The sequence below is a fragment of the Oncorhynchus gorbuscha genome, linkage group LG12, assembly GCF_021184085.1.
Source record: "Oncorhynchus gorbuscha isolate QuinsamMale2020 ecotype Even-year linkage group LG12, OgorEven_v1.0, whole genome shotgun sequence".
NCBI classification, from domain to species: Eukaryota; Metazoa; Chordata; class Actinopteri; order Salmoniformes; family Salmonidae; genus Oncorhynchus; species Oncorhynchus gorbuscha.
Window position 1 is genome coordinate 22,445,893 of NC_060184.1, and position 19,593 is coordinate 22,465,485.

At 41.4% G+C, this 19,593-nt stretch overlaps 1 protein-coding gene across 6 annotated transcripts in view; it reads right to left on the reverse strand.

Annotated features, from left to right (window-relative positions):
• The window catches only part of LOC123990711 (tumor protein D53 homolog), a 29,356-nt gene extending 12,287 nt beyond the window's left edge, over positions 1–17,069 (reverse strand). Inside the window, exons 1-2 of one of the 6 annotated variants that reach the window (XM_046291485.1) lie at positions 16,894–17,069; positions 4,999–5,025 (exon numbers count right to left, since the gene is read on the reverse strand). In XM_046291485.1, coding sequence (XP_046147441.1) covers positions 4,999–5,025; positions 16,894–16,912 — 46 coding nt within the window. In that variant the 5' untranslated portion in view covers positions 16,913–17,069. Of the gene's footprint in view, positions 1–4,998; positions 5,026–8,250; positions 8,288–16,893 lie in introns of those variants that run through there. The other 5 variants (XM_046291486.1, XM_046291487.1, XM_046291488.1 and 2 more) reach the window with 5 other exon arrangements.
• Between the last annotated feature and the right edge of the window lie 2,524 nt (positions 17,070–19,593).

Consider the following 19,593-nt stretch of genomic DNA (forward strand, 5'->3'; position numbering starts at 1 on the left):
ACAACTTCAAACCGTCACACTCCAAACTCTACTATGGCCAAGACCAAAGAGCTGTCAAAGGACACCAGAAACAAAATTGTAGACCTGCACCAGGCGGGGAAGACTGAATCTGCAATAGGTAAGCAGCTTGGTTTGAAGAAATCAACTATGGGAGCAATTATTAGGAAATGTAGACATACAAGACCACTGAAAATCTCCCTCGATCTGGGGCCCCACGCAAGATCTCACCCCGTGGGGTCAAAATTGTCACAAGAACTGTGAGCATAAATCCCAGAACCACACGGGGGGACCTAGTGAATGACCTGCAGAGAGCTAGAGGAAGCAACCAGCTGGCTTGGGTAGCAACCTAGATTTGTGTCGGGACTATATCTCGCGAAAGGATGAAATAGTATAAATAAATTCATCAAAATAATGTTTCTTTAATGAAAATATGTCAATCATTATTTGAATATGTTGGTAACCTGTTGTATAAAAGTAATAATGCCATTAAAGCCGGTGTTGAGGATATATTAGCACAGTTTGCCGGCCTTATACGAACAGCAATATATCCTCCCAACACCAGTATCTCTGGCATTATCACTTAATTAACCGTCTTAGATGTTCTTTCTTATCTAGTTCCACTAAAACAAACAAAAAAAGTCAATAGGTCTGACTAACAGTGTCTAATTAAATAGGAGCACAAATCTATTGTTTAATAGTGATCTAATTACATGATAATAAGTGTGTGTGTGTGTTTACAGTCACAATATAAGCAAAACCAGACAAACAACATAACACTTCCTGGTACGTGAAGCACTGAGTGTCTGGTCAATATCTGCAGCCCTGCTCTAAACGACTGACGCACAGACCGATGAAGTAATGGCCAAAGCCCTGACATGGTGTTCCCTCTGCAGATTAGATCAGTCATTAATTGTCCCGACTACCAATAGTCTCTTATAACTGCATAAGAAGTACAGTAAAGAGACTGTGGCTGTACATTCTATAGAAGCCTACAGTAATACACCTGACAATGTAAACTGAATAGAAATCCCAACCTACACTAATCCCAAGGTTGAAAATCTCTGAGCCAGGACATAGCTACGACATCTAAACCTAAGGGATGTTATTGAGCAGCGACAAGCTAGCTAGCGGATGTTTTTGTCCAGACAAAGACGACAACTAACAAACATGCGTCACGTCACGTCTTTGAGGCCTGGCTTCTCATTACATCTGCAGATGAATGGTGGCATGGCACAGAGCTCGTGATGCAGTTTGGCCACATAACCCAATAACAGAAAGGAAGGCTGTGCTGGGGAACGGAGTCCAATACTTTCTCATCAGAAGCCTTTGGAGCCGTTCCCTTCATTTGGAGCCTTTTCATGTAGCCTTCCACATTATGAACTGCAGCTCTCCTTGTGAATAACTCTACAGCTCTGTCATTTTGCCTTGCTTCAGTGCTTGTAATAGTCAATATATTTCAGAGCAAAATATAACCAAACTCAGCATTGTATGGGCATTCGATTTACCTCATTTGTTTTCTACTGACACTTTGCTCATCTCAAATGGGAAAGGATTCAGTTTACTTTGAACAGCGGTTTCTAATCTTTTCACTGTGAAAGGGTAGGCCCCCGGTAGGGATATGTTGCTTAGCAACTTGCCACATAGACGTGCAAACCTAATCATATTCATTGAATCATTTTGTTGTCATTAAGACATGTCAATCTGTCAACAATATGCTCATTCAATTTAAATCTGACAATTTAGAGGTCTTGTGTTTGTCTTGCCAGTGTGAGGTTCTGCGTCCATTAGCAGTGTTCCTGAGGCCCTGAATGAGGTCCCTGCTGTAGATACATTAACATTTTCTCATGTTCCTTAAATAATCAATATGGAAATAGATATGAAAAAGCACAAAAACAGGAAACCATGCAGCCGGAATGTCATTGGAGTCGATGGACTCTGACTTTCCTCTTGACTCCCTGGCAGCCTGTCATCTGAAAATCACATTGCTGTTTCACCACATCCCTGCCTCAGTCTGATTTAACAGAGCACCACTGTCACTGCCAAAATTATTGGCATCCTTGATAGCGATGAACAAAGACTATAAAATAAATATTTCAAATACTCAGCTATATTGTATGAAGAAAAAATAGTCTCTTATACAATTACTCAGAGAAAGAGATTACTTGATAAACAATAATTTATTTTTCTACAAAAGAATGTTTGTCAAAATTATTGGCACCCTTGTTTTCAATACTTCGTGCACCCTCCCCTTACTAGGACAATGGCACTGAGATTGGAAAACACATTTGAGGAATAGACCATTAGACCATTCCTCCATACAGAATCTTTCCAGATCCTTTGATATCCTTTTGTCTGCACTAATGGACTGCCCTATTCAACTCAAACCACAAGTTTTCAGTTGGGTTCAAGTCCACAGACTCAAATGTTATGTCACATACTTTGTAAACAACAAGTTAGACTAACAGTGAAATGCTTACTTATTTCCCAATAATGAAAAGATAAAAAAATTTATTTAAAAAAACATTAGGAATAAATACACAATGAGTAATGATAACTTGGCTATATACACAGGGTACCAGTACCAATTCGATATGCTGGGGTACAAGGAAATTGAGGTAGATATGTACATATAGGTAGGGATAGGGTTGCAAAGAGTCAAACTTTCCAGGTAAATGTCCAGAAATTTTCTGGAACTTTTCCATGGGATGTTAAGCCCGGGAATTTTCTGAATTTTGCTTAAATTCAGCAAAAAAAAAGTTAGCTTATAACAGTGTACCTTTTTTGTGGGATACACAAGTAAATTCTAGGTCTTGTGGTACATTTCGGTTAAACTATCCCCAATTCAATGGAATTGCAACCCTCTGCTGCAGTGTATTCTCCCATCCCATGTGCAGAGCACTCTTCCATCACATGTACAGCTGATTCTCAAGATCTTGCACACTAATGAGATGCTATTCAGAACACACTACTATTCAGAACACACTACTAAGTCTGAGCCAAGGACCACATATTTTCTGGTAAGTTTTGATTACAATACTGGGTGGGGTGAATATATTTTATATGACACATTTTTTGTTAATTAGTAAATAGTAGTCTATTTTGGATGATGCTGGTCATGACTCAAATCAACACCTTTTCAAAGCATTTCATGGCCACAGATGTGAGCGCTACGGGGCAATAGTTATTTAGACAGGTTACCTTGGCATTCTTGGGCAAAGGGACTATGGTGATCTTCTTGAAACATTTAGGTATTACAGACTGGGTCAGGGAGAGGTTGAAAATGTCAGTGAAAATACTTGCCAGCTGGTCAGCGCATGCTCTGAGTACATGTACCCGTTTAAAGGTCTTACCCACATCGGCTCCGGAGAGCGAGATCACAGTCGTCTGTAACAGCTGGTGCTCTCATGCATGGTTCAGTGTTACTTGCCTCGAAATGAGCATAGAAGGCATTTGGCTCTTCTGGTAGGCTCACATCACTGGACAGTTTTTCCTTTGCATTCCATGATAGTTTCAAGCCCTGCCACATCCGACAAGCATCACAGCAGGCATAGGAGGAGTAGATCTTATTATTAATGTTATTATTAATATGATTAGTATTAATGTTTTGACCGTTTGATGGCTCATCAGAGGTCGTAGTGGGATTTCTTATAAGCGTCCAGATTAGTCTCCCACTCCTTGAAAGCGGCAGCTCTAGCTTTTAGATTAGTGTGGATGTTGCCTGTAATCCATGACTTCTGGTTGGGATATGTACGTACGATCAAATCAATCCAACCACAATCAGTCAGGGTTCTGTAATACTACATAAACTTTAAAAGGTTACAGTATCTGTCCTTGTGTACTCCTCCTGATTTTGGAGTCTATTTCGGATGTTTCGCATCTGAACACATCATTGTCACATTCTCAGTTCAGGTCAGCAGGTCTGGGTAGTCTGTGGCTTGACAACTCATCCTCAATTAACTCACACTAATCATATTCAGCAGCACAGAGGCCAGAGCTGTAGAAATACTCTCCTTTTCACATGCTAGGTTCTCAAAGTCATCATTGTTTTGCTGTACAACCTTCTCCACACCAAATATTCTGTAGTATTGACAGCTACCCCAGTGTTGTTCACACAGAATCAATCAACCTGATATAAACCTATATGCAAACTGAAAGGTATCTCTCACACTGTGGCTGCTCTGGCCATCCAAGGTGAAATATCTGTCTATTAGTGATGGTATCACAGTGGGTATCACAATGGTTCTCTCTCTCAAAGCAGACAAACAGGTTGCGTTCCATTTTGACGACATGGAAAATGTACTGATGCCCTCTCATCTCCACCTTTGCACAATGATAGCGACAGCACTGTCATCTCCTATTATCACCGCTAGCTCATTGATGTTCAACGAGTTTACCCATTACGTATTGACAGAAGAAAGAAATCCTGTAATCTTAACCTGTGTCAGACGGAACACGGAGCCAACATAACCGTAAGTGTTACTGTAAATCCCCAATTCCCTTACCAATGAGATCGCTCTTAACCACGGTAAATCAAATGGATCAGTTAGTAAATAAACAGAGGTTATCTGGAAATTGGTTCCACTTTTTGCTTCCGTTTTAGACCATCTAGAACGGTTACATCAATTCTGACCTGGCTATAGTAGTGGGGTTTTCCTCAGGGATTTTATCAAACTAGATTTACCACAGTCCTTCGCCTCAGCCACAGCAGAATTAAGCAGTGGTGATAGCTAGCTCAAGTCGAAGATGCCATTTCGGATAGTCCTCTGACTGCAACTTCATCAAATGGTTGCTCTCAAACTCATTAGGTGAATTAACACTGTCAGGGGTGTTTTTTATCCAATTGGTGGAGGGAGGTGAGAGTGAGTGCAGTCCCTCAGTCACTCACGACAGTGAGACTTAAAACATGGAATCAGTAATACTGCATTACTCCAGTCAGAAGGGACACATCACATGAACATTCCTGTGAAGGGCAGTCAGATAATCAGAGAAGCAGCATACCTGTCCTGATATGTCCTTGTCCTCTTTCTTCATTTGGTAGCAGAAACGAGGGGGAAAGATTGTTAATTTTATGAAATTAGTCATTGTTGATCAGATATACACTAAGTGTACAAAACATTAGGATCACCTCTTTCCATGATATAGACTGACCAGGTGAAAGCTATGATCCCGTATCGATGCCACTTGTTAAATCCACTTCAATCAGTGTAGATGAGACAGGTTAAAGAATGATTTTTAATCATTGAGACAAGGATTGGTTGTGTGCCATTCAGAGGGTGAATGAGAAAAACAAAAGATTGAAATGCCTTTGAACAGGGTATGATAGTAGGTGCCAGGCGCACCAGTTTGAGTTAGAGAACGACTGATAATCAGCCAGGCCGATATAGCTGTCCGATATTGGCCTCTTCTAGTCTAACGTGTATCCTTGTTTCATCATTTTCCTACCCACGCTCTCCTTGTTAGATATTATTCACATTTATTGCTTGGTAGCAAATGTCATCGCCATTGAGATAGTTCTCATAGTAGCAGGAAACAGCAGCAAGTGATATGAGCGATGAAGAGATGTGAAAGGGTGCAGAGTTACAGCCATCGCTCTATCCAACCGTAGCAGTAGGATCAAGTTCGCCCATTTATTGACCGATAGCTGCATTAGTCAATTGAGTTGTTTAGCGATGCATCCTGGCAGCTAAGTTGTTTAGCGATGCGTCCTGGCAGCTAAGTTGATTAGCGATGCATCCTGGCAGCTAAGTTGATTAGCGATGCATCCTGGCAGCTAAGTTGATTAGCGATGCATCCTGGCAGCTAAGTTGATTAGCGATGCATCCTGGCAGCTAAGTTGATTAGTTGATTAGCTAAGTTGATTAGATGCATCCTGGCAGCTAAGTTGATTAGCGATGCATCCTGGCAGCTAAGTTGATTAGCGATGCATCCTGGCAGCTAAGTTGATTAGCGATGCATCCTGGCAGCTAAGTTGATTAGCGATGCATCCTGGCAGCTAAGTTGATTAGAGATGCATCCTGGCAGCTAAGTTGTTTAGAGATGCATCCTGGCAGCTAAGTTGTTTAGAGATGCATCCTGGCAGCTAAGTTGTTTAGAGATGCGTCCTGGCAGCTACAAAATTTTTTTTTTTTTCAAATCCATATAAAGGAAAATGACCAAAAAAAACAACTAGTTTCATAAGCATCACTGGTCATAAATCATGACGTTACGTTGGACCCATTTGCATTGAACAGATGTTCTTTTTATATTCTCAAATTAACAGCAGTGCCTATATTATTGTCCTTCCATACAGATGTCAAAACCCACATTTATTCAAACATGTTTTTCCCCTGCAAAGAAGTTTCCTTTCATTTGAAAGTAAGTTTCTTAATTTCTTTATTTTTATAATTAATTATTTACAGTCATGTTTTTTTCTCCATCATATTTTAAATAACCTGTAGAAAATAAATGTTGGCAGCCATGAAGTGCTTTGAAAGGCTGGTCATGCTGTCTTAACCCAGTTTATCAAGAGAATTACCATTCAAATCAAATTACAGTGCATTCGGAAAGTATTCAGACCCCTCGACTATTGCCACATTTTGTTACGTTACAGCCTTGTTCTAAAATGTATTAAATCGATTTTTTCCTTTCTCAATTTACACACAATACCCCATAATTACAAAAGCAAGAACTTTGTGCGAACTCCAAGCGGGCTGTCATGTGCCTTTTACTGAGGAGTGGTTTCCATCTGGCCACTCTGCCATAAAGGCCAAATTGGTGGAGTGCTGCAGAGATGGTTGTCCACAGAGGAACTCTGGAGCTCTGTCAGAGTGACCATCGGGTTCTTGGTCACCTCCCTGACCAAGGCCCTTCTTATCAGACTGCTCAGTTTGGTCGGGCGACCAGCTCTAGGAAGAGTCTTGGTGGTCCCAAACTTGTTCCATTTAAGAATGATGGAGACCAATGTGTTCTTGGGGACCTTCAATGCTGCAGACATGTTTTGGTACCCTTCCCCAGAGCTGTGCCTCAACACAATCTTTGGAGCTTTACAGACAATTCCTTCAACCTCATGGCTTTGTTTTTCCTCTGACATGCACTGTCAAATGTGGAACCATATCTAGACAGGTGTGTGCCTTTCCAAATCCTGTCCATTCAATTGAATTTAGCACAGGTGGACTCCAAACAAGTTGTAGAAACATCAAGGATGATCAATGAAAACAGAATGCACCTGAGCTCGATTTCAAGTCTCATCCATTTTTGTATTTTTTTTATACATTTGTACAAATGTATAAAACCTGTTTTCGCATTGCATTTATGGGGTATTGTTTGTAGATTGATTTTTCATGTAAGCAATTTTAGAGTAAGGCTGTATCGTTACAAAATGTGGGGGAAAAAAATCAAGGGGTCTGAATATATTCCGATTTTTCCTATTTAACTACATATCAACAAAGTCAAATGTATTGTTTTGTTAAAAAATGTATGCATTAATGCATACATGGCTGTCTAATGATATTGTATATCGGCCTAAAATATCCCTGTGGAACTCAAACACACACACACACACACCTTGCAGAGTACATGCCCGAACGAATTGAGGATGTTCTGAGGGTAAAAGGGAATGCAAGTCAATATTAGGAAGGTCAGGTGTTCCTAATGTTTTGTACTCTGTGTGTAGGCCTAGACTACTTTATCCAAGGAGGTCACATGTTCTAAAACATACAGCCTTTGGATATAATATGTTCATATACAGCATTTTTTCTCTGGTTAACAAACATCTGAACATGTTTGACACATACATAGATTACATAGGTGTTTCATTGTTGGCCTGATGAAGTTGACCCTGGTTAGGCAATTCACGTACAGATACTTTAGGGCTGTATACGTACTGAGAGAACATTTAGAAATTTCAATCAGCTCAAACATAACATGCTAGAGAACTTTAGTATTCCAAAAGTGAAATCTTGCTATCTACAGTTGAAGTTGGATGTTTACATAGACTTAGGTTGGAGTCATTAAAACTAGTTTTTCAACCAAGTTTTGGCAAGTCAGTTAGGACATCTACTTTGTGCATGACAAGTAATTTCCCCCAAAATAGTTTACAGACAGATTATTTCACTGTATCACAATTCCAGTGGGTCAGACGTTTACATACACTAAGTTGACTGTGCCTTTAAACAGCTTGAAAAATTCCAGAAAATTATGTCATGGCTTTAGAAGGTTCTGGTAGGGTAATTGTCATCATATGAGTCAATTGGATGTGTACCTGTGGCCTACCTTCAAACTCAGTGCCTCTTCGCTTGACATCATGGGAAAATCAAAATAAATCAGCCAAGAGTCTGGTTCATCCTAGGCAGCAATTTCCAAACGACTGAAGGTACCACGTTCATCTGTACAAATAATAGTGCGTGAGTATAAACACCATGGTACTACACAGCCATCATTACCACTCAGGAAGGAGATGCATTCTGTCTCCTAGAGATAAATGCACTTTGGTACGAAAAGTGCAAATCATTCACAGGACAACAGCAAAGGACCTTGTGAAGATTCTGGAGGAAACAGCGACAAAAGTATCTATATCCACAGTAAAAGGAGTCCTATATCAAAATAAACTGAAAGGCCACTCATCAAGGAAGAAGCCACTGCTCCAAAACCGCCATAAAAAAAGCCAGACTACGGTTTGCAACTGCATATGGGGACAAAAATCCTACTTTTTGGAGAAATGTTCTCTGGTCTGATGAAACAAAAACAGAACTGTTTGGCCATAAAGACAATCGTTATGTTTGGAGAAAAAAAGGGGGGGGGCTTGCAAGCTGAAGACACCATCCCAACCGTGACGCATGGGGGTGGCAGCATCATCTTGTGGGGTGCTTTGCTGCAGGAGGGACTGGTGCACTTCACAAAATAGATGGCACCGTGAGGCAGGAAAATTTTGTGGATATATTGAAGCAACATGACCTCAATCCCATAGAAAATGTGTGGGCAGAACTGTTAAAGCGTGTGCGAGTAAGGAGGCCAACAAACCTGACTCAGTTCCACCAGCTCTGTCAGGATGAATGGGCCAAAATTCACCCAACTTATTGTGGGAAGCCTGTGGAAGGCTACCCGAAACATTTGACCCAAGTTAAACAATTTAAAGGCAATGCTGCCAAATACTAATAGAGTGTATGTAAACTTCTCACCCACTGGGAATGTGATGAAAGAAATAAAAAGAGTTCTCTACTATTATTCTGACATTTCACATTCTTAAAATAAAGTGGTGATCAGAAATTGTGAAAAAAATTGAGTTTAAATACACTGCTCAAAAAAATAAAGGGAACACTAAAATAACACATCCTAGATCTGAATGAATGAAATATTCTTATTAAATACTTTTTTCTTTACATAGTTGAATGTGCTGACAACAACAAACAAAACAAAAATCACAGAAAAATGATCAATGGAAATCAAATTTATCAACCCATGGAGGTCTGGATTTGGAGTCACACTCAAAATTTAAGTGGAAAACCACACTACAGGCTGATCCAACTTTGATGGAATGTCCTTAAAACAAGTCAAAATGAGGCTCAGTAGTGTGTGTGGCCTCCACGTGCCTGTATGACCTCCCTACAACGCCTGGGCATGCTCCTGATGAAGTGGTGGATGGTGTCCTGAGGGATCTCCTCCCACACCTGGACTAAAGCATCCGCCAACTCCTGGACAGTCTGTGGTGCAACGTGGCGTTGGTGGATGGGGCGAGACATGATGTCCCAGATGTGCTCAATTGGATTCAGGTCTGGGGAACGGGCGGGCCAGTCCATAGCATCAATGCCTTCCTCTTGCAGGAACTGCTGACACACTCCAGCCACATGAGGTTTAGCATCGTCTTGCATTAAGAGGAACCCAGGGCCAACCGCACCAGCATATGGTCTCACAAGGGGTCTGAGGATCTCCTCTCGGTACCTAATGGCAATCAGGCTACCTCTGGCGAGCACATGGAGGGCTGTGCGGCGCCCCCAAAGAAATGCCACCCCACGACTGACCCACCGCCAAACCGGTCATGCTGGAGGAAGTTGCAGGCAGCAGAACATTCTCCACTGCGTCTCCAGACTCTCATGTCTGTCACGTGCTCAGTGTGAACCTGCTTTCATCTGTGAAGAGCACAGGGCGCCAGTGGCAAATTTGACAATCTTGGTGTTCTCTGGTAAATGCCAAACTTCCTGCATAGTGTTGGCTTTAAGCACAACCCCCACCTGTGGACGTCGGGCCCTCAGAGTGTGTTTCTGACCATTTGAGCAGACATGCACATTTGTGGCCTGCTGGAGGTCATTTTGCAGGGCTCTGGCAGTGCTCCTCCTGCTCCTCCTTGCACAAAGGCGGAGGTAGCGGTCCTGCTGCTGGGTTGTTGCCCTCCTACGGCCTCCTCCACGTCTCCTGATGTACTGGCCTGTCTCCTGGTAGCGCCTCCATGCTCTGGACACTACGCTGACAGACAGAGCAAACCTTCTTGCCACAGCTCACATTGATGTGCCATCCTGGATGAGCTGCACTACCTGAGCCACTTGTGTGGGTTGTAGACTCAGTCTCATGCTACCACTAGAGTGAAAGCACCGCCAGCATTCAAAAGTGACCAAAACATCAGCCAGGAAGCATAGGAACTGGTTTAATTGTGCAGAATCATCAAGACAGATCAGTGGATCTAAATCCAATGATTTATCACCACATGCTATTACAATTCACAGTAGCCTATACAACATATGCAATTGATGTTGCACAGGTTTACTGTTCAACAGTGGGCCCATGATGACACACTCAAATGACTAACTACAGTAATACTCCCAATAACCGGGAAGGAGGGACTGAACAAAGGCACGTCACCTTCAGGTTGCATGTCAAACCTGCTGGGCATAACCAACTCAGACTACAAGGTCTTACCCCATACCCCTGCACCATCACTCAGTACATTGAAGTCGCTCAGTACACTCGAGTACAGATCTGATGATGATGCATTTGATGTTCATAGGCCAATGAATGGGGTGCAAGACAAAAGAGTAGGTTACACACACACAATTGGTGTACAATGTAGGTTACAGTGTCCATTAAAGCAGGGGTCTTCAACATTTTTGGCTCAGGAACCCGTTCCTAGGCAAACTGGCGACCCACGGACCCCCATCAAACATTAACCCCCCCAAAAAAATATTACGTCTTGTCATCAAGTAATCAATGCTTTGTACAGCAGTGATGAATGTATAAGGCCGAAAGGTATGCTCATTATTAACTTTTTTTGCACCTTGCACTGTCACCCTTTGTATTTTTTTGAGCATTCATTAAATTAAGTATATTATTTTTACATCTCGGCCTCCTTGGGTTATTCCTATTCATAATATAATAATAATATATGCAATTTAGCAGACGCTTTTATCCAAAGCGACTTACAGTCATGTGTGCATACATTCTACGTATGGGTGGTCCCGGGGATCGAACCCACTACCCTGGCGTTACAAGCGCCATGCTCTACCAACTGAGCTACAGAAGGACCACGTATTCATGGTTTGAGTGCTAGTCCTTTTAGTTTAGTTTTTGATTTTTTACAGGGACAGTGCACATTAATCAACGTTTCAGTAAAAGTGCCGGTTTTAGCCAGCCGGCTAATTTCCAACCGCAGTCCCTGGGAAGGTTATTAAAACAATTACAATATAGACAATTGCACCATAGAACAAGCAAGACATAGCAACATAGGACAAGCAAGACATAGCATACAGACAGAGCAACATAGTACAAAAAGCAGCAAGACAAAATTCATAAAAGCAACAAAGTGTTTCCACACCTCACAAGCTACAGACAACAGACAACATGGAAAGCGGCAACACACAGCTAGGGACCATGTTCACAAATCTGATTGACCTTTAGCCAGGTCTTCAAGCATTTTGTGAAAGTGTGATATGTGGTGCAGTTGTGTGTGTCTGATGGCAGTGTATTCCAGACATGGGAAGCTCTCACAGAGAATGCAGATTTACTAAAGGTGCTTTTCCTTAGGGGAACTATACAGTCACCTCTCATGGCAGACCTTGTGGATCCACCTTGTGGATCCCATATGTCTGGGTTTTCTGTTTAACAAAAATATTGAGTGGAGCGGGAGCCAGGCCATTAAGGATCTTGAATACAAGACATGCGTCGGTGTATTGCACAAGATTTTCCCAACTCAAGAGCTCATGCTTTCTAAGGATGTGACAATGATGATGGCTATTGGGCTTCCTATCAAGCACTTTGAGAGCCTGTTTGTAGACAGACTGAATAGGTTTTAATGTTGTACAGCAAGCTTGGGCCCAACTAGTCAGGCAGTATGTTAAGTGGGGGAGTATCATAGATTTGAAGTACAGTTTTGCTACCTCTGTCGTCAAACAATTTCGTATAAATCGGAAATTAGCTAGATTGAATTTAGTTATTTGAATTACCTTTTTCACATGCTTTTTAAAAGAGAGGTTGGAATCAAGTATGATGCCAAGGTACTTAAAAATCAGATACCACCTGAAGCTTCTCCCCTGACACATAAACATCTGGCTCAGTAGCATCTGTTGCCCTCTTTGTGAAGAACATGCAAACAGTTTTTTTCACATTGAGATGCAAACACGAGTCACTGAGCCACTTTGTAACCTGGACCATTACTGTAGTGAGTTCTTGTGCAGCTTGTTGTTTGCTCTTTGCATGCACATATATCACTGTATCATCTGCATACATTTGAACTTCAGACCCAGTACAGACAGAAGGCAGATCATTAATGTACAGGCTGAACAGGAGGGGCCCCAGTATTGACCCTTGGGGCACGCCCACATCATAGCTACGAGTGGGCGACAGCTCATTGCTCACTGACACACTGAGTTCTGCCTTCAAGGTATGATTTCATCCATCTCAAGGCATCAGGAGAAAAGTTGAACTTGGACAATTTTGTGATGAGAATCTCATGGTTAACAGTATCAAAAGCCTTCCTTAGGTCCAGAAACACAGCCCCAACAGCACCCCCTTTGTCCATCTTGGACTTCACATTTTCCAGAAGAAAGCAGTTGGCCGTTTCTGTGGAGTGTTTCGCTCTGAAGCCAAACTGCATGGAGTGTAATGTGAAGGGGCTGTTGTTGAGGTGGGCAATCAGTTGTTCTGCTACACACTTTTCAACAACCTTTGACACCACAGGTAGTATACTAATGGGCCTGTAGTTACTCACGTCAGCAGGGTCGCCTGATTTAAAGATGGCCGTTATTATGGCCGACTTCCATACCCTTGGAAACACACAGAGACCAATAGATGTGTTGGTGACCTTAGTAATGGGGCCAATGAGTGACTCTTTGTAGTTTTTAAGAAAGGTAGAGTCCATCCCAAACACATCTTTGGCTTTAGAGTTCTTTATTGAGCTAATCACCTTGTTCACCTTTGACTCAGAAACCTCCCTTATGATGAAGACAGGTTGAGTGTCATTCACTAGCACTGAGCCCAAGAAACCAGTGGAGGGGTTCTGTGTCAGTACCCTGACAGAGTCAATAAAGTAGGAATTGAAGGCTATTGCTATTTCGACTGCATCCTGTGTTAGATTGTTATTCACCATGATTTCTATTCTTTTTGCAGTGTTACTATAGTCTTTCCCTGTTAACTTTTTTAGATTCTCCCATATCAATTTAGAATTTCCCTTTGCTTCACCAATTATGTTAATAAAAAAAGTTTGCCTTGGCCTGTGATTTCTTTTATCACCTAATTTCTCAACATGGTAAACCTACGTCTGTCATGCTCTAATTTAGATTTTATGGCAATTTTTAGAGCATAATCTCATTCTTTCATCAATTTCCAGATTTCTCCATTTAGCCAAGGAAGAGTGCTCTTTTGGCCAGGTTTGGATTTGATTTTCTTTAGGAAGCCATTTATTGTAGTCTGGATTGTGGATAGAAAAACCTGACTATAAGCTTCCACATCTGTATAGGACAAGAGATCATTCCAGTTTATTCCCTTAATTGCTTTTTCAAAATAGTTTAATTCACTCTTAGAAAGTCGGATCAAGCTTTCTGGCTATAAGTGTCAGATTATGATCAGACAGCCCAGTAACCATATTGAATGATTTAGTCACTCTCTCTGCTTTATTACTGAACACCAAATCAATCTGTGTTTTAGAGCAACAAGTCACCCTGGTTGGCCCTTTAACTAGCTGCGTAAGGTCAAAGGTATTAGTGATCCATTTGAGGGTTTTCCTACAACACTTGTCTTCATAATTAATGTTATAATCTCCCATTAAGATGACCTCTTTCCCAAAATCACATTCCCTAAGCATGGTATTAAACTGATCAAAAAACACTTTTGGTGGAAGGTGGCCTATACATTCCAATGAGGGTAAAAGACATTTGGGGAGACAGTGTAACGTTCAGGCCGATACATTCTAGTTCATTATCACATGACCACTCAATTTGTTTACATCGGATATGTTCTTCAATGTAAATCACACCCCCCCTCTTCCTTCAATCCTGTCTCTCCTGAAAACATTGTAGCCAGGCACAATCACAGCAGCATATGGAGAGTGTTTATGGAGCCATGTCTCTGAGAGGCAGAGGAAGTCAAGGTTGGAGTCTGTGAGTAGATGTTGAATTTGATCACTTTTTGGAATGATACTACGAATGTGCAAGTGCCCCCCTAGTAGTCCCTTGGGCTTAGCTCGTGGGTCCCAGATGACTCGAGAGTGATTGACACATTGAAAAAAGTTACATTTTCTGTGTTTTCTGACGGCTGGGTTTAGGCCGTTTTGTTTTGATTAGGGGCAGTTCGGTAGCGCAATTAACAATCCCTCCCGCCTGCACTGGATGCTGGGAACTAATTAAAATAGCTTGCGTACCTAAAGCAGAGTCAGGGATCGCATATAGCGACTCTGGTATGTTTGAAGAGTCAAAGTATATCCTGGAGCCGGGTGAGTCGAGAGAAACCATAGGACCATAGCACTCACCCACCTCCACAGCGGCGACGACCAGTGGACGAGGCCTTCCACCGCTCTCCACTCCGGTGCGTATCACTGGCTCGGTGATATTGGGCCCAGGATTGAGTTGTACATCCCCGGAGAGCAGGAGGGTAGTGAACAGGTAGTTTAACAGTTTCCGATAAATGTTGGACTTGTGTTTGTTACGCCTATGCGGTTCAGTAGAATAAGGAGCGAGATAGACTTGGCCATTATTCAGAACATTATGGTATGCTGTGTACTGTCCACTCCCGTGGAACGGTGAACCAATGTGTTTGGTGTTGATATTCTCCGGTAGTAGACTGATTGTGTCATCCCAGCAAGGACGCACTGAGATTATCAGTAGAGCAGCTACATAACTGACAATCATGGCAGAGTACTGGAGATAAAGCGCAATTATGTGTTTTAACTCTTTGCATGAGTTACTTAACTGGGATCGGCGTACACCTGATGGTTTAGATAATATTACAGCATTCAAATGAGAAGCGGCACCTGCCGCACCACCCTGTCTTCCGTCCGCCATTTTCCGTGTATCAGGTCACACGCTTAATAAATAACAAGTGTAGACTAACAATGAAATGCTTAGCTGGAGAGATCGTTCAGCTGATGGCTCTACAGATGATTTGTGAAAGGTAACATCATTTACTCAGATGTCTTCTTTAGAACTAACTTTATATATATTTTTTTTATCTTACGCACAGGCCACCTTTCTTTTTAGCCTGAGTGCAAACCCTCATACTGGCTTACAACATTTTAAAATTTATGTGGTAAATAGTTTTTCATTATTTTGACCTCCTCACATTATAATTGGAAGAGGAAGTGTAAACTCTAATATAGCTTATTTTCTCTAAGAACAGCTGTTCAGCTGATTAAACAAAGGTTAGCCGTGGGTTGGCAAAATGAGAGTCCAAGTCAGTCAAGAAAGCTTACTAGCAGCCATTGGCACTTGACAAGCCTGGTAATCTATTCATGGGTGCTTTTTCTAAGCTTGTGTCAGATACTCCAGTGAGTGTAATTAGCTCCAATTAGTGTAATTTGCTCAATATTTGGAGTTGATAATTAACATGGACATCATTAGAAATAAGATATTCTCCTCTTTTCTACTGTACTGTAGGTATGTAGTCAAAAAAATAATATTTTGTTGTTGCTAGTGATTTTAATAAAAACATTGGGCGGACCGCAGAACTCCGGTTGAAAACCCTTGCATTACAGACTGACTGTAACTTGATAACCAGAGGTTGATATAAACCAATGCCTAGACCTTGTTTGAACCAGAAAGTTGATTATAATATCCAGTATTCAACTGGTAACCTAATCTAGTGTGAACAAGATATGACAGCCATCTTGCTATTTGGAAGATCAGGCCAACTACAAAGAAACCCTCTCCAAACCAAATACCAATCACAAGGTTTCAATTATTTGGTCAGATGGTCATGTGGGGAGGGAAAATAGTGGCCTTGCCCTTGAGCCAGTCATATGGTTTGCAAAATTAATTTTAACCTAACAGAGGGACAGAGCAATATTACATCCACATGAACTTGATATTTTGTTACCATGTTGGAACATGATGTTGCACACTGGACAGAAATGGACAAATTAACCACGTGCTCCATTAGCCAGCCTAGATGCGTCATGTGATAACTGGCTACTCTGTTGATAAAATGTTTGCCTTTTGAGGAAGAATTTGTTAAAAGTTATGACGCATCTTTCAAGACCATCCTCCCATATACAAGGTCAACTGCTTATTACGGTTACTAATATATGCAAAGGTTAACAATGTCTATATCAAATATGAATACACGAACAATAGTTTTCGTTCATCTCTGATAATTGTAAGTAACAAACAATTGGCTAAATTGGCTAAATACTAGTTTCCCAGTTGAATAAATGCAACAACAAAAGTCCACTATGTGGAACATATTATTCTATAATTTTAGAGAGTTGGAATTCTCACTCACCCTGTTGTCTGGTCTCCATTCGAAACAATCTGAAGCAGTTGGCTACTTCAAGTAAATATAACAAATATAGCAAACAACACTTTGGCCGTAGCTTACTGCTGCGCTGTCAGATGCCAGTCTTTACACGATTTCCTTCACTCTGTTATTACCCTACCGCCTCCATGGGCGGAGCGTCCAACACGCACCAATGGTTGTGTACCCAATGACTCATAAAAAAAAAGGTTAGCGCTATCTGGACTCATTGGGACGTCCTTACCCCATACCTTTACTTAACCCTAACCCTTTGACCAGTGTAGAGCAGCTGGTAGCCTGGCGGTTAGCAACATTGAGCTAGTAAAAGAAAAGTCACTGGTTCAAATCGCCAAGCCGACTAGAAGAAACTTCTGTCGATGTGTCCTTCAACGCACGTAACCATAATTGCTCCTGTAAAATGCTTTTGATAACAATGTCTGCTAAAATGTAAAAATGTGTTCAGCTTCAATTGGGTGACGTTAGAGTTGGGACGACCCAAGGATTGCATCCAACTGGACTGACTGCCCTTTATTCACAAAGGAATCTGAAACAAAGTTGTGATATTTTCCAAATACTCTATCCTGTCTAACGAATGATGCGTGTCATGCTTATCAATCCATGATCTAATACAGTCAGAAAATTGAGAAAATGTTATGAAATAACACATATGGAATCATGTAGTAACCAAAAAAGTGTTAAACAAATAAATAAAATAAAAATGTTTTTTTTAGGTGTGATGGTGTAGGGGTGCACTGCTGGTGACACTCCACAAACACCTGACCTCAACCCAATTGAGATAGTTAAGGATGAGTTGGACAGCAGAGTGAAGGAAAAGCAGCCAACAAGTGTTCAGCATATGTGGGAACCCCTTTAAGACTATTGGAAAAGCATTCCAGATGAAGCTGGTTGAGAGAATGCCAAGAGTGTGCAAAGCTGTCATCAAGGCAAAGGGTAGCTACTTTGAAGAATCTTTGGTTACTACATGATTCCATATGTGTTATTTCATAGTCTTGATTTAGTCTTGATTTCATAGTCTTGATGGCTTCACTATTATTCTACAATGTAGAAAATAGTTTTTAAAAATCAAGAAAAACCCTTGAATGAGTAGGTGTGTCCAAACTTAAACTTTTGACTGGTACTCTGTGTATATATATAGTGGGGCAAAAAAGTATTTAGTCAGCCACCAATTGTGCAAGTTCTCCCACTTAAAAAGATGAGAGGCCTGTAATTTTCATCATAGGTACACTTCATCTATGACAGACAAAATGAGAACAAAAAATCCAGAAAATCACATTGTAGGATTTTTAATGAATTTATTTGCAAATTATGGTGGAAAATAAGTATTTGGTCAATAACAAAAGTTTGTCTCAATACTTTGTCATTGCCAACAAAGGGTATATAACAGAGGTCAAATGTTTTCTGTAAGTCTTCACAAGGTTTTCACACACTGTTGCTGGTATTTTGGCCCATTCCTCCATGCAGATCTCCTCTAGAGCAGTGATGTTTTGGGGCTGTTGCTGGGCAACACGGACTTTCAACTCCCTCCAAAGATTTTCTATGGGGTTGAGATCTGGAGACTGGCTAGGCCACTCCAGGACCCTGAAATGCTTCTTACGAAGCCACTCCTTCGTTGCCCGGGTGCTGTGTTTGGGATCATTGTCATGCTGAAAGACCCAGCCACGTTTCAGCTTCAATGCCCTTGCTGATGGAAGGAGGTTTTCACTCAAAATCTCACGATACATGACCCCATTCATTCTTTCCTTTACACGAATAAGTCGTCCTGGTTTCCACCCCCTGCTTCACAGTAGGTATGATGTTCTTTGGATGCAACTCAGCATTCTTTGTCCTCCAAACACGACAAGTTGAGTTTTTACCAAAAAGTTATATTTTGGTTTCATCTGACCATATGACATTCTCCCAATCTTCTTCTGGATCATCCAAATGCTCTCTAGCAAACTTCAGACGGGCCTGGACATGTACTGGCTTAAGCAGGGGGACACATCTGGCACTGCAGGATTTGAGTCCCTGGCGGCGTTTGGTCCCAGCTCTCTGCAGGTCATTCACTAGGTCCCCCTGTGTGGTGCTCGGATTTTTGCTCACCGTTCTTGTGATAATTTTGACCCCACGGGTGAGATCTTGCGTGGAGCCCCAGATCGAGGGAGATTATCAGTGGTCTTGTATGTCTTCCATTTCCTAATAATTGCTCCCATAGTTGATTTCTTCAAACCAAGCTGCTTACCTATTGCAGATTCAGTCTTCCCAGCCTGGTGCAGGTCTACAATTTTGTTTCTGGTGTCCTTTGACAGCTCTTTGGTCTTGGCCATAGTGGAGTTTGGAGTGTGACTGTTTGAGGTTGTTGGACAGGTGTCTTTTATACTGATAGCAAGTTCAAACAGGTGCCATTAATATAGGTAACGAGTGGAGGACAGAGGAGCCTCTTGAAGAAGAAGTTACAGGTCTGTGAGAGCCAGAAATCTTGCTTGTTTGTAGGTGACAAAATACTTATTTTCCACCAATATTTGAAAATAAATTCATTAAAAATCCTACAATGTGATTTTCTGGATTTTTTTTCTCAGTTTGTCTGTCATAGTTGAAGTGTACCTATGATGAAAATGACAGGCCTCTCTCATCTTTTTAAGTGGGGAGAACTTGCACAATTGGTGGCTGACTAAATACTCCCCACTGTAT